The sequence below is a fragment of the Convolutriloba macropyga genome, unplaced genomic scaffold (genome assembly GCF_964194025.1).
Source record: "Convolutriloba macropyga unplaced genomic scaffold, txConMacr16.3 SCAFFOLD_3891, whole genome shotgun sequence".
NCBI lineage: Eukaryota > Metazoa > Xenacoelomorpha > Acoela > Convolutidae > Convolutriloba > Convolutriloba macropyga.
The window spans coordinates 1,354-24,737 of NW_027452786.1; the positions used below are offsets into that span (position 1 = coordinate 1,354).

At 36.7% G+C, this 23,384-nt stretch overlaps 1 protein-coding gene across 1 annotated transcript; it reads left to right on the forward strand.

Annotated features, from left to right (window-relative positions):
• The first annotated feature begins 1,397 nt into the window (after window positions 1–1,397).
• LOC142357802 (uncharacterized) lies at window positions 1,398–19,290 on the forward strand. The gene is made up of 8 exons (XM_075409324.1): window positions 1,398–1,556; window positions 4,876–4,953; window positions 5,376–5,468; window positions 5,565–5,726; window positions 5,809–5,883; window positions 5,961–6,105; window positions 18,623–18,761; window positions 19,114–19,290. Exons 2-8 carry the CDS (start codon window positions 4,880–4,882, stop codon window positions 19,185–19,187), a joined length of 762 nt encoding a protein of 253 aa, XP_075265439.1. The 5' UTR covers window positions 1,398–1,556; window positions 4,876–4,879; the 3' UTR covers window positions 19,188–19,290.
• The last annotated feature ends 4,094 nt before the right edge of the window (window positions 19,291–23,384 follow it).

A 23,384-nucleotide genomic window follows, 5' to 3' on the forward strand; every position in this document is an offset into this window, starting at 1 on the left:
CTAAGTTGGTAGGATGGTGCTATAGTGGGAATGACCCCAATTCATCCCCGTGCCGCTCATTTAGGCCTTAATAATAAGCATTGCATGGAGAAAATCAAGGCCTGCAGGTTTTCATATAGCATCTGCAGCTTCGCGTGTGTTCACCAATAATAAATTACCTTGCATTACCCTAATTCGAGAACAAAAACGTATAAAGATGAAATCTCTCTGCATTGTTTGCAGTTTTGGTATTTTTTTGGAAACTTCGGTTGATAACTAGCATGCATTCCATTTTTCAGCCCCCCCCCCCTCCCGTATAAAACATAGCATCTAAATTGCTAAATTCAAGGATGTACTTGAAAAGAAGAAAACGGATTCCACAGGCCGCAAAAATTTGACTCGAAAATCCAATACTTGCTGGGTTTTATGTTGCAGGTGTTGTTTTGTGTGCTTTGTGGTCTTGGCGAAAATTTAAGAGTTGTTGGCGAAAAGGGGCAGGTCTTCAGTTTTTTAATGGCTGATACTTTTTTCCCTGGTTCTATTGTATACATTTAGTTTGACCGGCAAGTAGATGTTAGAGTATAGTTCTGGTGGGAAGCATAAGGCAATTAGAGCTCAAAGCCGAGGGCGCTTGCGCCCGAGGCTGAGCTCGAATTGCCGGAGGCTTCCCAGAACTATAATCTAACTTATTTAGACGCCAATTTGGCTGTTCAACACTTAAAGAGTGAATTCAGTTAATATTTACATTTGTGCAATTCTCGTGCAGCAAATTAATCCAATAATTGAATAACCGTTCAACCCAAATAATATTTTTTTCTGAATTCCTTGATATTATTGTAGGAGTGAATGGATCGCGGAGGTCGTCAGCCGGCTCTGTTGTGTCACTCTCATTGTCACTCTTTATGGTTTTTTAGAAAAATGAGCAATCTAAAAAAGTATTTCTTTATATTGACTCAATTGTAGACCTTAAAAAAGTCCTCTTTGCCGAAATTGCTATATTTTGTGACTGTTTCCTGTTTTCATTTATCCGCTTTTATTATCTTTGAAAAGTGTATGCTTTGTCTCATGAGAAAAAATTGGGCTTCCAGTAAAATTTTCGACGAAACATGCCTTAAGGCTTCCAAGAAGTTTGCTCAGTTGTTCCCCCTTTTTACCACTTTATAAGATTGAACTCTTTGAGATAAGTGTAAAAAGTGAGCGAAAAACTGATTAAGTTCAAAGTCGAGTGTGATATGAAACGTGAAATCTTGAAAAGAAATGGGACGCTTGAAAAAGTCTGAAATAATGACTTCCTGCTTGTTCAGTTTTCAAAAATAGTGCTCGAGCCTAACTTCAGTGTTGATTTTCTTTAACAGCGAAACTGAGGTCTAACGTCAAAAGTCTCATCATGGTTACCCATTTGTCCACACAGAAGAACACTTATCGCGGGAACTGATTTTTGTCAAGAATCGAAACAAAAACCTGCATCAAATCCAATCTGCATCAAACAAAAAAACCTCAAAAGCATCTCACCAATTCAACAATAAACCAAACAATAGGGAACAACGAATTCAACTTTAAACCTGGTGAAAGTTCTGGTAAGAAAAGTTACCGTTCCCAATGGCCCACACGTAGTGCCAAGAGGTAGATCTGAACCCTCCCCTTCCTCATTTGCAACTTTTAAACAAAATCCGAGATCTTTTACGTTTGTGCTTCTCAGTACGTTATGCTCCCCCCAGTTACATAGCACGTGTCATTACATTGTAAATCATCATGCAAAAATATGGTACGTGAAACTGGGCGTGCAAACATTATCCACCCGCTAAGGTGGGGGGAGGGCACAAACTGAATAGATCCTAATTCCGGCTCATCCAATTGTTCATCGAAAAAAAATGCTTTTTGGAACAAAGCCCCTGCGTATCTATTCTCATAGATTGTGTGCTGGGAGTCTTTTAAGCTTTTCCCAACTAAGCTGGAGGGGGAGGGCAGGATCCTCCATCTGAAAAAAACTCAGAATCATTCCACACCCACAAACCATTGGACGTCATAAGAGCCACGTAAATTAGTTTCGATGTCCACTATACAAAAAATCTGGATCTTTTCCGTCTGTGCCCCTAAGCTTAGTGGGCGCTTATTATTTGCATTCCCAGAAGCACATGCACAATTTTTACATAATGATTTACCATGTAATGACACGTGCTCTGTGATTGGGGGGAGCATAACGTACTGGTGTGGGGGGGGGGGGGGCAAAAACGGAAAAGATACAAAACTTTTTTTAAGAAAATCGGATTTTTTCCGTTTTTGTACCCTGTAAGCTTAGTGAGCAGATATCATTTACACCCCCTCCCCCAGAGCCACGTGCTATAATTGGACATAAAGAAATAACATGTAATGACATTTGCTCTCTATCGGGGAGTGAATAACGTAATGGGGCTGGGAGCACAAACGGAAAAGGTCCCAAAATGATGTGTAAAAGACGCCGTGTTGAATTCAAAATGACGGAAATCCTCAAAGGAAAGCTGAAGAACTCAATCCAAATTTGATCCAAATTTGAAACCAAAACAAGGCGCTTGGATGGAGTATCACAAATTGTGATATAGTTTTACATTTGTTGAACTATGAGTATCCAGTCTTGCACAAAAACATCAGAGAGAGAAAAGAAGTCAATTGGAAATTTCGCTTTTATTCGCTGGATCTTTTCCGTTTCTGCTCTCAGCGCAGTGGTTGCATAACAATTTCATCCTCAGCATAATGTGCCACAATTTTTTCTATAATGATTTGCTATGTTATGCCATGTGCTCTGTAGCGGATGAGGTGAATAATATGAATGTTTTCCGATGTAACTCACTGCTAGAAATTTCATCTGGCCTCCAGTGGCGACTCAGTCCGCATAAAAAGCACCAATTAAATAGCCAGATCTATGTTGTGCCTATATTCGGAAACAAAAGTAAGGAACGAACCACTTAGTGCCACTACCCTTCAAGGGCAGACATTTCCAGATACTTGGGCCGATCTTTGAGTTCCGTGCACATTCTTCATTTTAATGCTTGCAAATTTCGGGTTTAATGAATTTTAGTAGTAGCAGTAGTAGTAGTAGTAGTAGTAGTAGTAATCGTAGTGGTAGTAATAGTAGTGTCAGTAGTTTGGGCCTCTACTTACAAATCCAAGGGCTATTCTGCCTAAAAGTTTAAGTTTTGCACGAATTTTGATGATAAGAGTTTGAGTTCGGACAATTGGCTGCAGTTTCCACAGAAGCACTAAGCGCCAAGAGAAGCAATCAATTTCAATATATCTCGGTGAGAGCTTTATGTTTGAAATTGTCCGCTTTGGTTAGCATAGTACGCAGCAAGATGTTCAACAAATGTAATATGCGTTCAAAGAAACTGCGATCTGCTTTCTCTAGTCTTTTTTCATTTTTTCACTGCGAACTCGTTTCTGCAGCTAATACTAATACTACAACTACTACTACTACTACTACTACTACTACTACTACTATTACTACTACTACAACTACTACTACTACTACTACTACTACTACTACTACTACTACTACTACTACTACTTTTACTACTACTACTACTACTACTACTACTACTACTACTACTACTACTACTACTACTACTACTACTACTACTACTACTACTACTACTACTACTACTACTACTACTACTACTACTACTACTACTACTACTACTACTACTACTACTACTACTACTACTACTACTACTACTACTACTACTACTACTACTACTACTACTACTACTACTACTACTACTACTACTACTACTACTACTACTACTACTACTACTACTACTACTACTACTACTACTACTACTACTACTACTACTACTACTACTACTACTACTACTACTACTACTACTACTACTACTACTACTACTACTACTACTACTACTACTACTACTACTACTACTACTACTACTACTACTACTACTACTACTACTACTACTACTACTACTACTACTACTACTACTACTACTACTACTACTACTACTACTACTACTACTACTACTACTACTACTACTACTACTACTACTACTACTACTACTACTACTACTACTACTACTACTACTACTACTACTACTACTACTACTACTACTACTACTACTACTACTACTACTGCTACTACTACTACTTCTGCTACTACTACTACTTCGGCTACTACTACTACTTCTGCTACTACTACTACTTCTACTCCTACCGCTACTACTACTGCTACTGCGTTCAATTGAGTTGAGCGGCTAAGAAGTGTCTGACCAATGTCGATCAGTTTCATCATCCCTTCTTGCGATTTTCGGTTCATCTCATACTGTTGAACTTTTCACTACACTTCATGCAATTTTTTAGGTCAGAACTATTGCTAGAACAAAGTTTTATTTTTTATTTTCCCACGTTTCCCATTTTTCGCGCAATTTTTCCCGTTTTTCTCAAATTTTCCCTCTGAGATCTTAAAAAATGTTCCGGGAAGAGCCGGAATCGAAAGTGAACGCAGGTTTCCGAACGGGAAAAAACGGGAAACCGTACGCATAGGCAATTTTGGGATTAGTAGGTATAAGCAAGATTTCTGGGAATCCCACTCGGATTTCCGGGAAACGATGCATCGGGTATATTTATATATGGATAAGTAAAAAAAAACTTTGGCAAAGCTAACTTTTGTTCAAACTTTTCCAACGCATAATATGGTAATTAAAAATTTTTTGGGTGCATTAATTTAACTTCTGTGTCGTTACACCATTTAATAACTGATCATTTGTAACTTAATTATTAACTGATCATTTTTTACTTGTTGATTTTTATATTTCTTTGTTATTGCTATTATGAGCAAATTTAAGACGTATAAACACAATTTTTCCTAGAACCGAAAATTTTAATGGTCCAATTGAAAAATTTTTTAAACAGGAAAATGAGGTCTGCAATCAGTGTGTGCCTTGCTCTTGGTTCAATCTATTGGTCAACAGCAGATGCACAGCGCCCAGTGTTAGTCAATATTCGTGGATAAAGTAATATTAATTTGGCAAGGTTTGCTTAACTGAACCTATGAAAACATCATTTAAAAAAATGACAGGTGATAAAAAAAGCCAAAAAGATATACTCGACGTCGACAATTTGAAAAGACGAAAAGTGTTGATTTTCTGCCACACATCAAACGGGGAAAGGCATGTCAATTAACGGGGACCAGGAATCTGTTAAGTGAACGATGTACAAACATTTTCTCTTGTTTCAAACCCCTCTTGTTTTCCAGTTCTATGAAACAGTTTTCACCAAATTGGTTTCTAAGAAACTACAAGATAAAACCCGTCGTTTTAATAAACAGAAAGATATAAAATAGAAGCGTCTATGTTTTGGGTTCAGACCTTGATTAAAAGTTGTTATCATTTTTAACTGTCAAACTGTTTCAGGATTACAACAAAACCGTGGGATACAGGGAGTACCACGACAGCAGGTAGTTCACAGCCCAGCAGACCAGTCGCTTCAACATTATCAAATCATCCGTAAGAAGGACTTCTTTTTGATAGCATATAGCATATATTTTCTGTTCTCCTTAGGGCTTGAGTATAGTTTGCTACCATTTTTAACTGTCATTACAGGAGTCCCCCAAAAACGGTACCACCAAACAGTACCACGACAACAAGTGCTACCAGTATCAATAGTTTTAATGCCAGCAGACCAGTGACAACGAGTGCTACAAGTACCGGTAGTTCTAATGCCAGCAGACCAGTATTAGTTGCCTCAGCGACATCGAATCAATCGTAAGAAGGACTTCTTTATACTTCTGTCATGATCAGCCTTTTTGATAGCATATAGCATATATTTTATTTCTGTTCTCCTTAGGGCATCGCCTTTTCAACCAATCTCCAGTGGCGCTAACAACACTACCACTGTTGGAAACCCTTCGTCTCCAACCGGGTAATAACCTATTAACTCAAAAAAAGTTTTTATTTTATTTCTCTATGGAACTTTGATTGCTGTGTATTTTATTTTAGACCACCTGCATCTCAACCCATCCCGGCTTCCACCCCCAACACCATCATCTACACAACTGTGCCCATGAACAATCAAGGGGGCTTCTACATTCCAGATAGATTTATTGAGTATCGTGCCAAAGGGTGCAAGAGGCATCATGAAGATGTAAGTGCGCAATAATTAATTTAATCACAAAATTTCAGGTCGGTACAATTTTGGAGCGCTACTGGGCTGATTAATAACAAAGAAACTATCAATAAGTATTACTAGGAAACTGACTGAGCACCACAGTGCATGCAAATTGTCTACTTTCAATATTTCGGCCGCCATTTTCAGCAAAAATAAGAAAAAAGCTTGAACTGATATAATAACCAGCTCACACTTGAACTTTTAAATACTACCAAATGCTAACCTAAGAATCTATTAGGCTGAGGAACAACATTTTATTCGCAATTTACCATAAAATTAGTTGGCAGCTGATGAGTTTCTGAATTGTGTTTAATACAAAGATGTTTTCGTCGAAATATTCATAACATTTCTAACACATGAGATTTGGTTCCCTCTTTCTCTTCAAGAGTCAGCGGAAAGGAAAAACACGCCACGTTTTTTTTCAGCGTTTTTTACTCAATTACTTTCACACAAGCGAATTGAGTAGCAAATGCGTTTTGTACAAACTAGCTCAAACAATTGCGCCGCGATTGCCTAGTTGCGTCCAATTATTTGAACTCAAAGTTTGCGAATCTAGTATTCGCGATGCGAATGGCTCAACGTCAAATTGAGCTGTCTTATTTGAAGAACTATTGAGTAACTTTATATTAGAAACTGAGGTCCAGCAGTGCAAATGGAAAGAATGAAATTAGATTCAGACAAAAATAGGATTTAAAGGAAGTTACATAAGAACACAGATCAACACATAAAGAAGTATTTGAAATTTGTCCACATGAATGAATAGATAGTTTCCTGTCTTGAACCTGAACAGATTGCAAAACTAAATAAAGTAATTTCCAAAACATATGATGAACTAAACGAAGCATTTGCCCTTGAATTGGGATGATCAAATGAAGTTGAACTAAAATACGGTAATGGATATTCTGATGGTAATATCCATTCCATATGACATTTCCCCTGTTGGAGAAAAAAGAAGAAAAAATTGTAAATAAAATCAGAAAATGAATACTTATTCACCGGTTATATAAGTAGTAAAAAATTGAATAATAAAGTAAAACATAAAGTTTAAAGAGTTTTTTTTAATTTATTCCGAAACGGAACGTTCATCCGCCTCTGGTACCGTCATCTGTCGAGGTAAATTGGGGTTTGGGTTGACAGACCATCTCTAGTTTGGGTTTCGTGGCGACACTTCCCCAATGAAATTAGTATCTGAGATTGGTATCTCAGCAGAGTATCCCTCTGTAATTTGTTTGTTTTTTACAATTGACGTCGATTTTGAGGATTTCTTCTGTTGTTTGAGCTGGCCTCTGATCCTTCTAACCGATGAAGTATTCAAATCTGACGTATCGCTTGCTGTATTTGTATGTTTTTCTTTACTTTCAATATTGGTGTCAATTGTTTAGTCGATCGAGATTGCGGAGCGGATGGTCCAACTGTATCAGGCTGAGTAGGTGGTGCCGCAATTGGTACACGCGGACTGAAATGGAGTATTTGTGTCAAGTCTGTCCGTTTATGAATGCGTCGCCGTGTTTGGGGTTGCGGGGTTGCGTTTTGGAATTCCCCTTCTTAGGGCATGGGCAACATTATTTGAAGTGGATATGTAAGAAAGCCGGATAAAATTACACTAACGTCATCTGTTTGTCTTTTATTACGTTTAATCTATTTGCCGCCCAAATCTTTCGCAGTAAATCTTTCTTGTGGTTTACAATCTGTTGTTCAAGAGTTTCCCCTGTACTTTTGTGAGTCTCTTCTCAATATACTGCCCCAATTCAGTATCTCTTTCATTTCGGGACCCGATTTTTCGATATTTGAGTTCCTGATCCTCCAGCCAATTCGGTTCCTTTAAAACACCTGTTGTAGGGCAAATTTTTCCGACTGCACTCCCTGGTGCAAGGACTTTGTACAGCCCATCCAAGTTCTTTTTCTGTCTCTGTGTGGCATGTATCTTACGTGCTCTTTTCACTTGCACGCTTCGATCGCTCCGTGGTATCAGTCTTGAGATGCCTTCTGACCAAATCAGACGCGATTTACCATCTTGCATTTTCTCTTGATATTCATGGTCCCGGGCGCTTGCTGCACATATCTCCTTCTCGTTTTCAAAATTCGAACCCATTCCCGTATCCGCCCATTGTGCTTCTGTGAGGTATGACCTGCCCCGAATGGTATCTTCATCTAAATAATCCATAATTATTTAATTATAATTTACATTTTCACTGTTTGACTTTGTGGTGATATTTGAAATTGCTGTGTTAAACTGTTTGCCAAATTGTGCTTCAAATGGTGTAATTTTAATCGTTTTTTGCTTAGATAGTCTTAACCGTTGTATAACTGCTTGTATTGACTGTTCGAGATTAAAGTTTTTATTTACGTGTGCTTTCATACAAGATAATTGATGTTTGAAGGTTTGAATAGGACTTTCCACTAACACTATTGCTCTGTGGACATTTGCAGGCGCATATATTGGTGTGTTTTTAGTCTCAATACAAAATGTTTCAAACTTTTTGCCTACAAATCATCTAGCATGGTCTAATCTAACTGTTCTATGTACTCCGTAATTGAAACGTAATTATTAATGAATTTATTAAAATTTGTGCCAGAAGCATTTTTCACCATTTCTGCTGTACTGCATATTGAGTATCAGTTTACGCATGTAATGAAATATTGTTCTATGATTTCATTAATAATAAGTCTATGTGAATTTTGTCATTCGGTTCATTACACTTTGGTAAAGGTGACCATTAGCTGTGCAAAATCACTCGTTTTAAATTCGTACTAATTTCCCCGCAGGCTTCGCCCTCACTGGTTTTGGCCAATATATCTCGCTGGATATATGACCACCAAATGTTCTGTGCTAAGGACAACATTGCAAAACTTCCAGAATGCATGGAATGAATGTCCTCAAGCACAATGTCTTTGATTCCTTTGGGGATTGCAATCCGTTCGTCTATGCATAGGCAGCCATGTTTACGCTTATTTCCCTACAGCACAAATAGATATAGGGACTATTTAATCAGTCCGGATCAATTCGAAGGACATAATCAATATAGCATCCTTTCCAGTTAGAACTGCCAGCAACTTCTTGCCGAAAATTTGCTAAAGGGTGTCTGTGAATCTCATATCTTCTGCTGTAACCACGGCACCGATACTTGGAGTCGTCTCTGTGTTTGATGACGTATTATTCGTTGCCGTCGTATTAGAAGGAGAGTTGTCCGAGAAGGTGACTCGATCCATCATTGCTGTTGATTTTTCGGCTCCGTACGTGCCATTTTGGAGATTGAGTTTATCGACTGAATTTTTGACGGATGATTTCTGAGTTTATTTTGGCAAAAAGCGAGGTACTTTTGGGTTGGTTGTATTTATTTTCAGGAACTTGTACTATCGCGCTTAACTTGGTGAATTTATGTTGATTTGAGTTGCTGTCAGATTTGGGCTTTATTAGGCTTAATTGTTCAGATTGTCCATATTCATTTTTGTCTGACTTTTGCAGTGCATTCGCAGCAATTTTGCTAATAGAATGTGATTTATGCAATGGAGGATTATTTCGTGCAACTTGTGGTTTTAAAATTTTAGAAGGCATTCGCGTTGCGATTGACATATATAGATGAGGATTATTTATTTTTTAAGGTGCTAATTGCGTTGCAAGTGGTAGCAGTTTTTTACGGTGTAGCGTTGTTTGTCATACTTTGAAACTTTTTAGCTTCGTGAAAACGATTTCTAGACATATAATCTACAAGGCCCAATTTTGCTCCAGGCATATGTTCAATTGTTAAATCATAGGGAAGTCAATCCATCTAGAAAGACAACTATAATGGGATTTGTTTGATCTATGTTCTTTTAGTATTGATAACATTGCACGGTGATCTGCTATTATTGTGAAATCCTTTCCGTACAAATAGTATTTGAAGTAGTCAACTACCCAAACGATTCCTAGTAGCTCCAATTCGTTGACAGTAGCGTTCTCCTGTGGTATTTAGAAATCGTGATGCGAATGCTGTGGGTTTCCATCCGTCGGGGCTCTTCAGTTCAATTGCATCTCCCAATCCAGAACGGGAAGCATCACATTTCACACGAACTTCTAGTTTAGGATTATTATGACTGTTTCGGTACTAGCGGCAATTTTCTCCTTTATGATGTTAAAATGTTTGGTGTGTTCCTCAATCGGGATGAATTTAACAGATTTTTGAGAATTGGTCTAAGTGGTTGACAAAGTTGTGCTAACTGTGGTATGAGTTTACTAATGTAGTGTACTGACCCGGGAAAGGATTTGAATTGTTTCAATGTCGATTGTGGTGGTATTGCTAAAATAGCTGCAGTTTCATTCTCAAGTAGTGATATACCGGCTTGAGTAAATTTGTAGCCAAGCCATTCAATTTCTGTTTTTGCGAAGTGGCATTTCTGAAGATTAATTCCTAAATTATCTTCGTCTAGTTTTTTAAGAGACTTGGTGACGTAAGCAATATGATCAGATTCAGACCTTGTGCTAACAATGATTATGTTGTCAAGTAAAAAATAGGTGTTTTGAACACCTACAAGTGTGTAATCCATGGCTTTTTAGTATTCTGCTGGCATGTCAGTGAGGCCATACAATCCCATTTTAAATGATCTTCGTGTAATTGGAGATGAATATAGTCATAATTGAGATCTAATGTTGAAAAAAAACTTGTTTGCGATTTTGAGTGTTTGTGAGATGTTGTGAAATTGAGTCTATTAGCGTTTCAATATTGGTATCCGATATTTACTCTTGTGTACTGCTTTTTTTAAAACTTTGGAATTCAATGCTAAATTTATAGACTATTGGGATATGAAATGTTCGTCGGAGCAACTAGACAACTTTTCAAATTGACCTTGTTTTTGTAATCAATCTAATTCGGCTGTAACCCTAGGTTGTAGATTAGTTAGGACGCGTGAACCTTTTTGATTCTTGGCTGTAAACTTTTGATGAAACTTTGATTTTGCCACATCTGTCTTTCAGAGGCCAATTCTTGAGATTAGATGGGGAAATTGCGACGCGATTGTCTCTTAAACTTTACATGCAGAACTATTGTTATTGTTAACACATTTACCGCTTTCGGGTTGATGTTAAACTACTGCTTGGCCAAGGCTGTTGAAGAGGAATCTTCCGATGATGATCTGATGTCCATCTTCCACAACTGTTAAATGAGCCTCTTTGCAGGTCCAGTCATTGTATGTGAACACTGTTGCGAGTTGTCCAAGCACTTTGATTGGTTCATTTGAAAATGTTTTACGTCCTTATTTTCTCTTTTAGTGACCCATTTTGCGGATGTTGTGGTTCGGAGTATTTTAATTGCCAAAGTTCTAGTGATGAGGCTGACCACATTACCTGAGTCAGTGCATTTGGTTGAACTTTTCCAAATTTATTTCTAGCATTAAGGGGCTCAAGTTGGTTTCCCGAGTCACAAGAGATGGCTGCAACATAGTCATCCGAATCGCTCTCGTAGTTAGAGTCATAGACGTGATCATAAAGTTGTTGTTAGCTTGTTAAACAATTTACAGATTCTTCCTCAAAGCTTTTTTCTGCAGTTTTATTGATCTGATTAAATTTCGTTTGTGGTGGTTTTGATGTTTTCACTTAAGATTTTTTCGGCTTTCTACAATTCTTTTGAAAATGCCTGTTAATACTACAATTTTTGAAATTATATCCAATTGCGGGGCAAATTCGACGGTTGTTATGGCTCCAGTGCTGACCACAATCAGCACAAATGCTAGTAAATTGGTAGTTCTGGGTACCAGTTGGATATCTAGTGAAGTCCTTACGAACTGGTTGGTTAAATCGCGTTGCGATTGCGGCTTTGAAAAAAATTGACAGCAATATTTGAATGAGCGGTGTTATTTAAGTTTCGATTTTGTTCCCCCATTTCCATTTGATTTGACATCTCAAGGGCTTTCGTAGTTGAGGCGGTTTTTATTAACAATTCTCGTTTGGGTGTCGTGGTCCAGCATAATAAGTATGAATGTAGCTCTAATGAGAGTAGTTTCCTTGTCGCCTAAACTGCAAATTTCTGCCTGTTCAAATAGGCCTCCTTAAAACTTTCAACTGATTCACCTTTTTGTTGTTTGGATGAAAAGGAGACAAAACGATCGTATAAGATATTCTTAGTGAATGAGTCGTCCATCGCTTGCCAAATTTCTTAGATTGGTTCTTTCTCAATTTGGAAGTGGGGTTTTTTGCTCATAAATATGTGACGGCCCTCTGTCCCTATGCATAAATAAAGTTGTGAGGGAGCCATTTGTTCGCAAATTCCCCAGTGTTCATCCCCGTACAAAATACCAATTTCGTCGATCTTTTTGCAACGGTTTTGCCAATTTACCTATAATTGTTGGTTGCTGACTTTCCGGTCCCTTTCAGTTGTTTGTGTATGGTTATGCACAGGCCTTCATATGTCGGTTCAGGTGGGTAGGTTACTGCAGGATGTAGACCGTTTAACAGGATTTCTAGTTGAATCCCTTCTTTCGCCAACAATGCCAATTTTCATTTTTGTGTCCACTTGTCTCACGGAAGTGGTGGAGTGACGGTTGGTTTCTCCCAGAATGCAACAACTTGGAGAGGAGTCTTTCTAGAGTGGACTGCTGACTGCGCCGTGTTGTACTCAATTACTTTTACACAAGCCAATGGAGTAGCAAATTCGTTTTCAACAAACTAGCATAGGCAGTTGCGCCGCGATTGCCAAGTTGCGTTCTATTATTTGCTGTCTGTTTGCGATACCAGTATTTTCGGTGCGAAGGGCTCTACATCAAATTGAGCGGAATTATTTGAAGATCGATTGGCTATATTTAATTTAGTAACTGAGTTGCAGCAGTGCAAATGAGAAAAAAAAGAGTTAGATTGAGACAAAATTGGGATTTAAAGGAAGTTACATTAGATCACAGGTTTATCACAAGTAGGGAAGTACTTGAAACCTGTTTATAGGCATGAATAGACATTTTCTGGAACCTGAACTGACATCAAAACCAGCTAAAATAAGTTTGAAAACATACGGTGAAATATTTGAAGCATTTGCCCTTGAATTGGGATTATCAAATGAAGTTGAACTAAAGTACGGTAAAAGATATTCTGTTGGTAACAGATATCCGTATAACAAGAGTGACTCCGAAAATGAGACGTGAGAAAGCGCATGCGCTAAGTTCGAGCTTATTTCACACATCCAGATCAAGCTTTGACGGGTAATTTACACTATTTATTCAAGCTGATTTACTACGTATATTTGCTACACATAATCAAACAGAAGTAAACTGAAACACCAAACTGCTGCGTCTTCTGCGTACCCCTCTAACCTCACCAATAGGTTATGGGTCCATCAAACAAGTAAGTGAGACAAGACAAGAGAAGAAGTGGCAGGCTTGACAAGAGAGTGATAAATAAGAGTGTCATGGTCAAAAGGTGTGTCCTTCAGAGACAAAGACAGAGAAAAGAGATTGAGAGAAAGAGAGAGAGAGAGAGAGAGAGAGAGAGAGAGAGAGAGCAAGATAAAGACAGGCAAGAGAAGACAAGAGAGAGAGAGAGAGAGAGAGAGAGAGAGAGAGAGAGAGAGAGAGAGAGAGAGAGAGAGAGAGATTGAGAGAGAGAGAAGACAGTGAGACAGAGGGAGTTAAACTTTGAAACGGTTGATTTAATGAAATAATTTCATTCTTAATTTTTATAAAGTTAAAGATTCCAGCGCGCATCAAGGCTTGATTACCGGTAAGTGAAAACCATTTGTGTTTCAGCAAAAAACGGTCGATTGAAACGAAAAGGTCGATTAAAAGAGTTCGTTTCCCTTAAAAAGGTTGAACCTTAGAATTTGTAAAAGCGACGTTGTTCAGAGTCCTTGCAGGGCATGTAACATTATGCACAACATTCGAAACATTTGCAAACCTGCAATATGATTGAATATAGTTACCGCATAGTAAAACTTGAAGTATAGAAAACTTGATTGAAGAATTTTGAGAAAGTGCGCCCATGCGTAAGAGAAAAATTTCTACAGATAAATTCCTAAACATGTGTTTAGGAATTTATCTGTAGAATCTGTCCTCATCGTGTTAAGTCGCAGTGGGTGGAATCAGTGGCCATATTGGACAATGTCCACTCCAACTTTATCTAAGATACTATATTCTTGAACAAAATGTGTCATCTTTTGTAATAAGTAGACAGAAGTTTAGCTTCTCTTCAAAAGCGCTATTTTCTGAAAACTTACTTCGTTTAACGTCGAATTTTTCTGCAGGCTCTGCTTTGTTACCAAAAAAGTTTTAAGTAAAAATGAATAGTAATGAAAAAAACTTTCTGGAGGCCAAACATGTGTAACAAAATAATTGAGAAATTTTTCTTTGGCGGTGAAAAAGAAGACTTTGTCTATTTTTCTGAACAGTTTGAGTCACGAATATAAGTTTTGAAGTTCAATAAAATTTTTGACGGCATTGTAGTCTATAGGGAGTTCATACCTACGCTGAGGGGACAACCCACACAGGAGCAAAGCGATGCTGCCGATAGAAAGTAACAGGAGATTTTTGACGAAAAGCAGATGGCAATTTTGATATGAACTGTTTTGCGTCCCATAAAGAAGTCAGTTTCATTTTTGCGACCATATAGGGGGAAAGTGTCTGAAATTTGCAGAGTGTTGTGTTGTGTCAGAGGTTTTAAAGCTTTGACACCTAACAAACTTGACAAAAATACGAAAACATAGTAGACTATATCACTAGAGCCGATGACATGCAGTTGAATTTTTTCGAAATCGATGAGTCAATAAGTGGAAAAATGTTTGTTCTTGAAGGGATTTCTATGTGAAATTCAAAGTTCTTTTACCCTGGTGAAATATGGTCCAGAAAAAACTTTGGATAAAGTTCTTGTGATTGAATTAGTTTTGAAAGTGAGAAACGCAATGAAAGAGATACACAGAAAACAGAATCCGTTTTCTTTACCAATGATCGAACTTGCTTTAATTGTCACAAAAAGGGCATATTGCAAAATTTGCAAAGCCACGAGAACCCAAAAACTAAAAATCTAAACCAAAATTAAAATGTTTTAGGTGCAAAATTTGGAAATATTGGCAAAAACTGTTTTGATAACAACAAATTTTAATCCCATGCCATGAAAAATGAACGCAAAAATAATTCGAAAGAAAATCAAATTTTGGACGAACAAGAAACAAGTTAGAGGAAACTTTTAGGGTTTTTTTCGAGTGAGAATTGTGTTGAACATCAAGTTTTTATCATTGATTCTCGCGCAACAAACTACATCATTAAAAAATATATTTTTGCTCGCCCGGATGAAATTTTTTCTGGCATAATTCACAATGACAATCAATCGCACTCTTCAATATTAGGAAAAGGGGATGTTGAGGTTTTTGCTAAGAATGGCCCTGAAGAACTGATAAAATTGTTTTAAAAGATACTTTAATCGTACCTGATAACTCAAAAAATTTTATTTCTGTTTAAAAACTGAGAGAAGCGAATGCTGATGTTTCTTTCGATGAAAAACTTAAACTTGTTTTTATTGAAGTCTCAATTTCTATTGAAGTTGAAAATGGATTAAATGGGTTGTTTGTGTGGAAAAATTGTCCTTGTTCTAATGAAAATTGCTTTAATATTGACAGTTTACAAATGTGGCACGCAAAGATGGGACGCTTCTGCTTTGAAACGCCTGCAAGAATCTGTTGAGGGTATAAAAGAAGGTAATTCAAGAATTGAGTGTTTCGAAGTATATGAATTAATTAAGTCGAAAAAACAGCCTGTTCCCAAGGAGAGTACAAGAGCGGAAGAAAATTTGGACATTGTGCATGGAAAAGTTTTTCCTGAAGCTGTTGTCGCCTTTGCTAAGCAATTGGATTTGTAGATAGATTCAGTCGTTTCTCAAAAGTATTTCCTTCAAAAAGTCGTATTCAAGGAAAACAAGAGATGAAGTCTGAGATAAAACTCATTTGAAATGTATTCTCCACCTTTCTGATGGAGGTGGAGAATACATTTCAAATGAGTTTAAGCGCCATTGTAAGAACCAAGGAATTCGTTTTGAAACCTCAGCTCCATATATTCCAAAAGAAAATGGAAAAATTTAAAGAATTTGTGGAGATTTTGTTGCTATGGCTCGCTGTTTCTCGGATAAGGCTTGCCTGGACAAAAATTATAGGACGTATTCTTTGAACATGGTTTTGTTACCTCAAAAACATGCTTTTGCATTCAGCTCTCGAAAAAACACATTTTGAACTGATGTACAACTGAAAAATTTTTTCAAACTTTTTGGTTATTGTGCATATATGCATTTTGAGAAGCCCTTTCGCCAAAAGTTATATCAAACCTCAATGAAAATAATTTTTCTGATAACTGAAAGTACTATTTGATTTTGTTTGAACACGAAAGGAGAATTCGAAATACAAAAGTCCCGAAACGTGAGATTTATTGAATATCAATTTTACTCTATACATAAGAGAATACAAGAAAAAAAACAGTCGAACACCATGATAAGGAGTCAAGTGAAGTTTCTTCTTTGAGGTAACTTGCTATCGAACCTTTACTTCCAAAAGATGTTGATGAGGCTTTACCAAATTTAAATTGGTTCAAAGCCTTGAAAAATGAGGACGTCTGTTTGCTTGAGAACTATGTTTAGTCCTTGGTGAAAAGTGATGAAAAAACCAAATGGAAGTAGATGGCATTTTGCTTTAAAATTTGGTCCTGATGATGATGAAATATGTCGCTATGAAGCTCGTTTAGACGCAAAAGTTTTTTCGCCAAATTTCCGAAAAAAGAATTTTATGAAACATACTCCACTACAACTAGACTGTCAACAATTACAACTTTGATGTGTCTGGCTATTTCTAACGATTGTCAATTATAATAAATGGACATTGACAAAAACTTCTTATCTTAAGGCTCCGATTGATGAAGCTGTAGTCATTAATCAACCTGAAGGTTTTTAACTTTTGGAGGAAAATGAAAAACCCTTTGTTTGTAAATAGAAAAGTTTCTATGGTTTGAAATAATCTGGAAGAAATTGGGTTTGTACTATGAAGGCTTTCTTGATTACACTAAATATTGACAAATATTTGTTTATAAAAAAAACAGCATGAGAAAACAATTGAATTTCTTTGTTTGTGGATAGATGACAAAATAGTTTGTTCCCTTTCTGAAAAATTTTGTGATAGGTTTCACGCTGAAGTTTCCACGAAATTTAAAATTAAAGATTTGTCAGATTTGACATAGTTTTTAAGAATGAAAATTGAGAGGAGTTCATCGAAAAATTAGCCGAGAGAATTACCTGAAAACGGTTTAGAAACTTTCAAATTGAACGACTGTCAGCCAATTGGTATACCATTAGGAGAAAATTTTAAACTTCCAAAAAATGATCGTCCGCAGAAGACGCCAATTTTTTTTTGAACTGTTTTGACGCCAATATCATTATTGCATGAAATTCGTTGTTGATTTTGATGTCCCATTTCAGTGTTTACTGCGACGCTGAGTGCTCTCTCCGGTTCAAAGGACTCACTTAGCATTACTCGTTGAATATTGTGGTCTAACATGCTTGTTATGAATATGTCTCCTATTTCGTCTGTTTCACGATTTTCAAAATTGCAATTTTCTGCTAGTTCTTTCGGTGTTCTGTAGTACAATTGTTAAACTGTCTTCTGTCTTACTTTCTTTCTTTTTTCTTGAGAAGAGAACGTAATGATCAATTGTTATATTACGAGGTCGAGCAAAAGTTTTTTCCAGCAACTCACGCAACTTTAGTGTTGTTAGATCGTGAAAGTTGTCGTGAGGGAGTGTGTCCATTGTGATAATGCTAGTTTGATTTGTATTCGCCACTTCTCCCATTGGACTGTTGGTTCTGTAGTTAACCGCTACCAAAAGGGTTCAATTGACAAAGGAGATTATCTAGCTTCTCGAGATGATGACTGCGCCAATATGCCAATTGTTTTTTCGCTCGGCAAATTCAAATATTGTATTGTCCGGAATCGGATAATTCCGCGGTGCTAAATCACTTGTAACTTTGTTTTCAGGAGTTACGCTGTTTTTCGACAATTTTTACGTAGTTTTCCTGCCGCTCAGAGTAGTTCAACTGAACACTGAATTAGAATTATTGATAATGGAGATGAAACTTTCAAGCAGAATCGGACCAGCAATAAGATCTTACCATAAATTGTGAACAATAGAACAAAACTGGAAACTGTGGCAACGATCAGGAAGCTGTATGCGTGTATAGACAATGATTCATGTAAAAAAAATTAGGAGAAATCAACTATTTTCAAAATGATCTCCAATCATGAACTGAAATTTAAGATTATCTAGGAAGAGCAAATTGGGATAAATTAATCTATAAATAATAACTTCAGAAATTGGATCTTTTCCGTTTGTACTCCCCCTAGCTGACTGGGTACATCTTATTTGCACTCTCCAGACGCGCGTGTAATATTTTATATTGTGGTCCTAGAAGAAGAAACATAAACGGAAAAGATCCTAGAAGTCATTGACTTTTTACTTTTTACTTTTATTTGCTGTTGAGTGATTAATGTGTGAATGTTCTGTTTTATAGCGCTTTAAGGGCTGCGAGAGTACTTACAATTTAACTGTCAAGAAGTACCTAACGATCAAGAGCACCGACAAAACCCGATACAAGGGATTTTATACTTGTGTCGAACTGTGCCAGAGATGCCAGAAATTGACGGCCAGCGGCAAGTAGTATAATTAAAAGGGGGCTATAATTAAAAGGCTATAAGTTACCTGACCACTAACCTGGGGGGGGGGGGTTAATGGGAAAGACCCTCCCGTTGAAATCGCAAAAGGAATTCCCAAGGAAGGAGGTACTTGCCCAATGATGCAAGGTTAATCTAAATGTCTTCCCCCCCCCCCCCAATTTTCTCCCACCACTTCCCCATCCCTTGAGTAAAATTGAGCATAACATTGATAAAATTGATAAAAAACAGGTCACAAATTGCAACTTGGTCAAAACAATTTTACCCCCAATTTTTAAAGGCTTGCAATACAAAATATCTGACCACGGAAACGCTAATAATTTTGTTTCAGTTGTGATATTGCTGACACCTCTGCATGTGCTGGGAATCTTAAAGCCTTGGTTGAGCCCATTGAGCGCAATTTGATCGAGCCCATCGTGACATGATATTGTCTTATGTCTAAAATGTGATTTATTATGTCTAAATCTAATTAAACTTTCAATTCAATATTTAAAAAATATTTAAAAGAAACTGGCATTTCTACACAATTTTTTGAGTTCTCTATAAATATTGAAAATCGAATTGAAAATATTTAAATATTGAATTGGAAAACTAATCATACATGACGAGCCAGCCCCCTCCCTCCCCCCCCCCCCCCCCACACACACACACACACACACACACATACACACACACACACACACACACACACACATACACACACAGACATACACACACACACACACACACACACACACACACACACACACACACACACATACACACACAGACATACACACACACACACACACACACACATACACACACAGACATACACACACACACAAACACACACACACATAAACACACAGACGCACACACGCACAGAGGGAGAGGAGAGAGACAGACATGCACACATGCAGACAGAATCGAATTTGTCGAATTTCGAGACAAAGGCATTATAAAGTAAAACAAGTTTTATTATAGATCATTGTATAATTGTATAACAGTGTACAATTTGAACAATGATGTTCAAATGGTTACTTTGTTACTTTAAAACTGACCGATTTCTTCGTCTAGTAACAGAGCTGGCTCGTAATGAGAAATATTGATTTAAGAGCTAATGACTAACTGATCAATAAATTGTGATTTAAATGTGATTTATGTGATCTAAATGAAGTTAGTATTTGCGTTAAAAAAATTACTCAAAATTTGACCTTGATTAGAAAATTTGCAATAAATTTTCCTGGAGCATTCATTTTCGACAATCAGACAAGGATTGAAAAAATTGAAAGAACTTCGCAATGTTACAAGTTAAAAGTCGTTACACTTTGAAAGCCCTTTCTTTTGTGACTTCGTTGTTGTCTTTATCAGGGAGAATTTGACTACATTTTGGTTTAAAAATTTTGACTGAAACTTTAAAACCAAAAGTAAATTTCATGCCTAATTTACAGGTAAACTACTCAGATTAATGACCAGATAAATTTGACTCTCACCTATTATCCTGCATCTTCAACTCTGGTCATCAAGAAAAAGTTGATAATGGCTATTAAGTCATGTCTTGTTGTAGCAACCTGAAGTATCAATGACTCAACTGTTTGAACATATTTATACTACTCTTTTCGAAACCATTGTTTACTTCCGAATCCGACTAAGTAAACCAACAGTAATCTACTCTTCAGTGGATGTGTTCGTGAAGAGAATTGTAACTTAAACGCTAAAAACGGACCTAGCATCTAGATATCACTTCTATTTGAAGCTCATTTTGTCAAATAAATGTTCTGGATAAAACAAATTTCAAAAACAAACGTTTTATTCAACTATTCATCACATTTGCAGAAAAATGATTATTTGAACTGTTGAATTTTTGGATGTTTCCCATTATAGCTCCCCTATGAAATCATAGCCCCCAGTATGATATTATTGTGATTGGGGGGTGGGGGTATAGGTTATATGAGGAGTTTTAAATATAAACCCTCCAGTCTCAGCTACTAGTTTTGTTGCAGCAAAAATGTGTCTTACATGACTTTTCCAAAATCTTTGTATGTACCAAGATAGAAGTGTAAGAGAATCGAGAATCTTTTCTTCATTTAAGTCTGCATCTTTTACAGAGCTTATGTATGTTTTAAGAAGATAAGTGAAACCGTCTACTTCTTGTCGAGCATTTTTGTGTACGCTCTTTTTTCGTGACTGTAGAGCAGCAGTATTAGGTGTAGAAGCGAGACGATTAAGAAATTCAAAAACGGATTTTCTAAATACACCTGTTCTATCCCAGGATTGTATTTCTGACCAATCTCGGTTAAAGTATTCAAATAGTGTATCTGATAGTGGGTTAAATATAGTGTCATATATGAGAGATATAAGCGTCTGTGAGAAGATCACAAATAAAAAGAATCGAGCCCTTTGTGAGTTGAGCTCCATAACTTTCAAGTAGATAGGAAAGAAAGGCAGTTCGTGAAACTTGTTATGCTTTAATCTGGTGAAGAAAGGAGAGGCTCTTGCTTTACTTCAAAATAGTGATATTTGAGTTGTTTTGCTGTGTTTGGAAGTAAATTTAATTAATCTTGGCGTCGATAGTGTCTAATTTCAAAGGTTAAAACGCCTCGTAGAAAACTTGTTCTGTTGTATAAGCTAAATGTAATTCGTCAGAGTGTGGTGGAGTATTAGAAAAAGGATGACTAATTTGATGATCCATTTGGTTAGTATTTGTAATTTAATATTAATAATTTTGTTTTTGTTGGGGTTGTGTTCCCTTTTTTCGAAATCTTAGGTAAAGGAAAAGTAGAAAACAATTTAATCTGTTTCTGTTTTTTTTTCTCAAGAGAGAATAGGATGTGTTGTGTGAGCTCTTTTTTACGGTTAGAATATTTTAACTCACTGGCCGCACCAGTTAGGGCAGACCCGATGTGGGCTCCTGTACAGCCTTAAGGTAAAGAAAGTTGGAGCTACTTATTTCTGCGTACAAAGAAAGCTTATCTATATCTCTCAGACTAACCGACTCAGTAAAACACTGAAGGTATACTTCAATTATAACGATGTATAAAAAAATCATTAGAGGAGTCAGAGATATACACATATTTAAACTCGTTCTCTCTATTTAAACGTGAATAGTGCCTTCTCAGTCTCTGATTGGCTGGAGTTGTACATCCAGTATTTCTACTGCTATATCATATTTAATTCTTAAAATTCAATTAGAGGGAATTTTGATGCCCTTTTAGTTTTTCCGCTGCTGAAACCTAGCAAACAATGAACTTTTGGGTCTTTCGACTTTATTCATGCGACCTTTATTGTCTCATTATGATACAAACGTATTGTTATGATAATTTGTTTTTTTTTATGTCCGCCCAATACACCTAAATTACAAAAAGCCACTGAAAAAATTTCAATAAATGACCATTAAGCTTTGGGGAGTTTCTGGTGTAGATGTGGAATCTCTGATTTAAGTTTTTGCCAGCAACCTTATTGCCCGTGGTTCTAAGTTAAAACCTAAAAACTATCAAAATATTTATTGTTTGCAAGTTTTTGTACTAGAATAATGCACTTGATTAACTCAGGCTGCATTGAGTGTTTAGCTCCGGGCTACTTTTTACCCGGAGTTGTCAAAACTAATGCTGCCACATGTATAAGCTAGAACATATTTCTGGGATGCAATAGGGTAATTAGCGCTCAAACCCGAGACTGAGCTGGAACTACCGAACGCTTCTAAGAACTGTAATCTTTTGACACCCATATTGCTGTCATTCGAAGAAGCAAAGGGATCGATCGCAGTGGTTGTTACAGTGCTCGGTTCTCTGTAGTGCCATTTTCAAGATAAGTTGTTTATGGCTGAATAAATAAAGGATTCATTTTGTTGTTCACCCCTCCCCCCCCCCCCCCACCTCAATAAGAAATTTCTGCAGTTATAGGCAATTCATATTTTTCTGCGCCCAGTGTTTTCATGTTCCCTTACAATTTGCTTGTTATTGTAAAGCACCTTACTATGTAAAAAAAGCTCGCTAAAACTATATGCCCAGTAGAGGAGAGTGAAGAGAAGGAGAGTGCGAATCAAAATAAATCCAAAATTTTGAATTTATTTCATTCTTTATATCGAATCACTTATAGACATTATGAAAATCTTCTTTTCTTAAATTGCTACATTTTGTGACTAGTTCTGTTTTAGCTATCCGCTTCGATTAAACCCCAATTTTGCTGTCAAAGAAAATCAACAATAAAATTAAGCTCCCTCACTAATTTCGAAAGATGATCAAGCAAAAAGTCATTATTTCATTCTTTTTCAAGCATCCCATTTTTTCAAGTTTTAGCATTTCATATCACACTTGACTTTGAACTTAATCAGTTTTTTGCTCACTTTTCACAATAGTCTTGAAGAGTTCAACTATACAAAATGGTATGAAATAACCAAGTAACTGAAAACTTCTTGGAAAAAAATTCTTGGAAACCTTAAGGCATTTTTCTTGGAAAACTTTAATGGAAGCCCGAAGTTTTCGCAAGAGACAAAGCATACACTTATTAAAGATAATTAAAGGGGGATAATTGAAAATCGGAAACAGTCCTAAACGTAATCTCGGCAAAAAGCATTTTTCAAGGTCTACAATGGAGTTTATAAACAGAAAAATTTTTAAA

What these genes read in the sequence shown, in the direction of transcription:
- LOC142357802 (XM_075409324.1), top strand. Translation starts at nt 4,880, where the DNA reads ATGAGGTCTGCAATCAGTGTGTGCCTTGCTCTTGGTTCAATCTATTGG. An exon ending in TCAGCGACATCGAATCAATC is followed by an intron (nt 5,727 to 5,808) that starts GTAAGAAGGACT and finishes TGTTCTCCTTAG; the next exon opens with GGCATCGCCTTTTCAACCAA. An exon ending in GCAAGAGGCATCATGAAGAT is followed by an intron (nt 6,106 to 18,622) that starts GTAAGTGCGCAA and finishes TCTGTTTTATAG; the next exon opens with CGCTTTAAGGGCTGCGAGAG.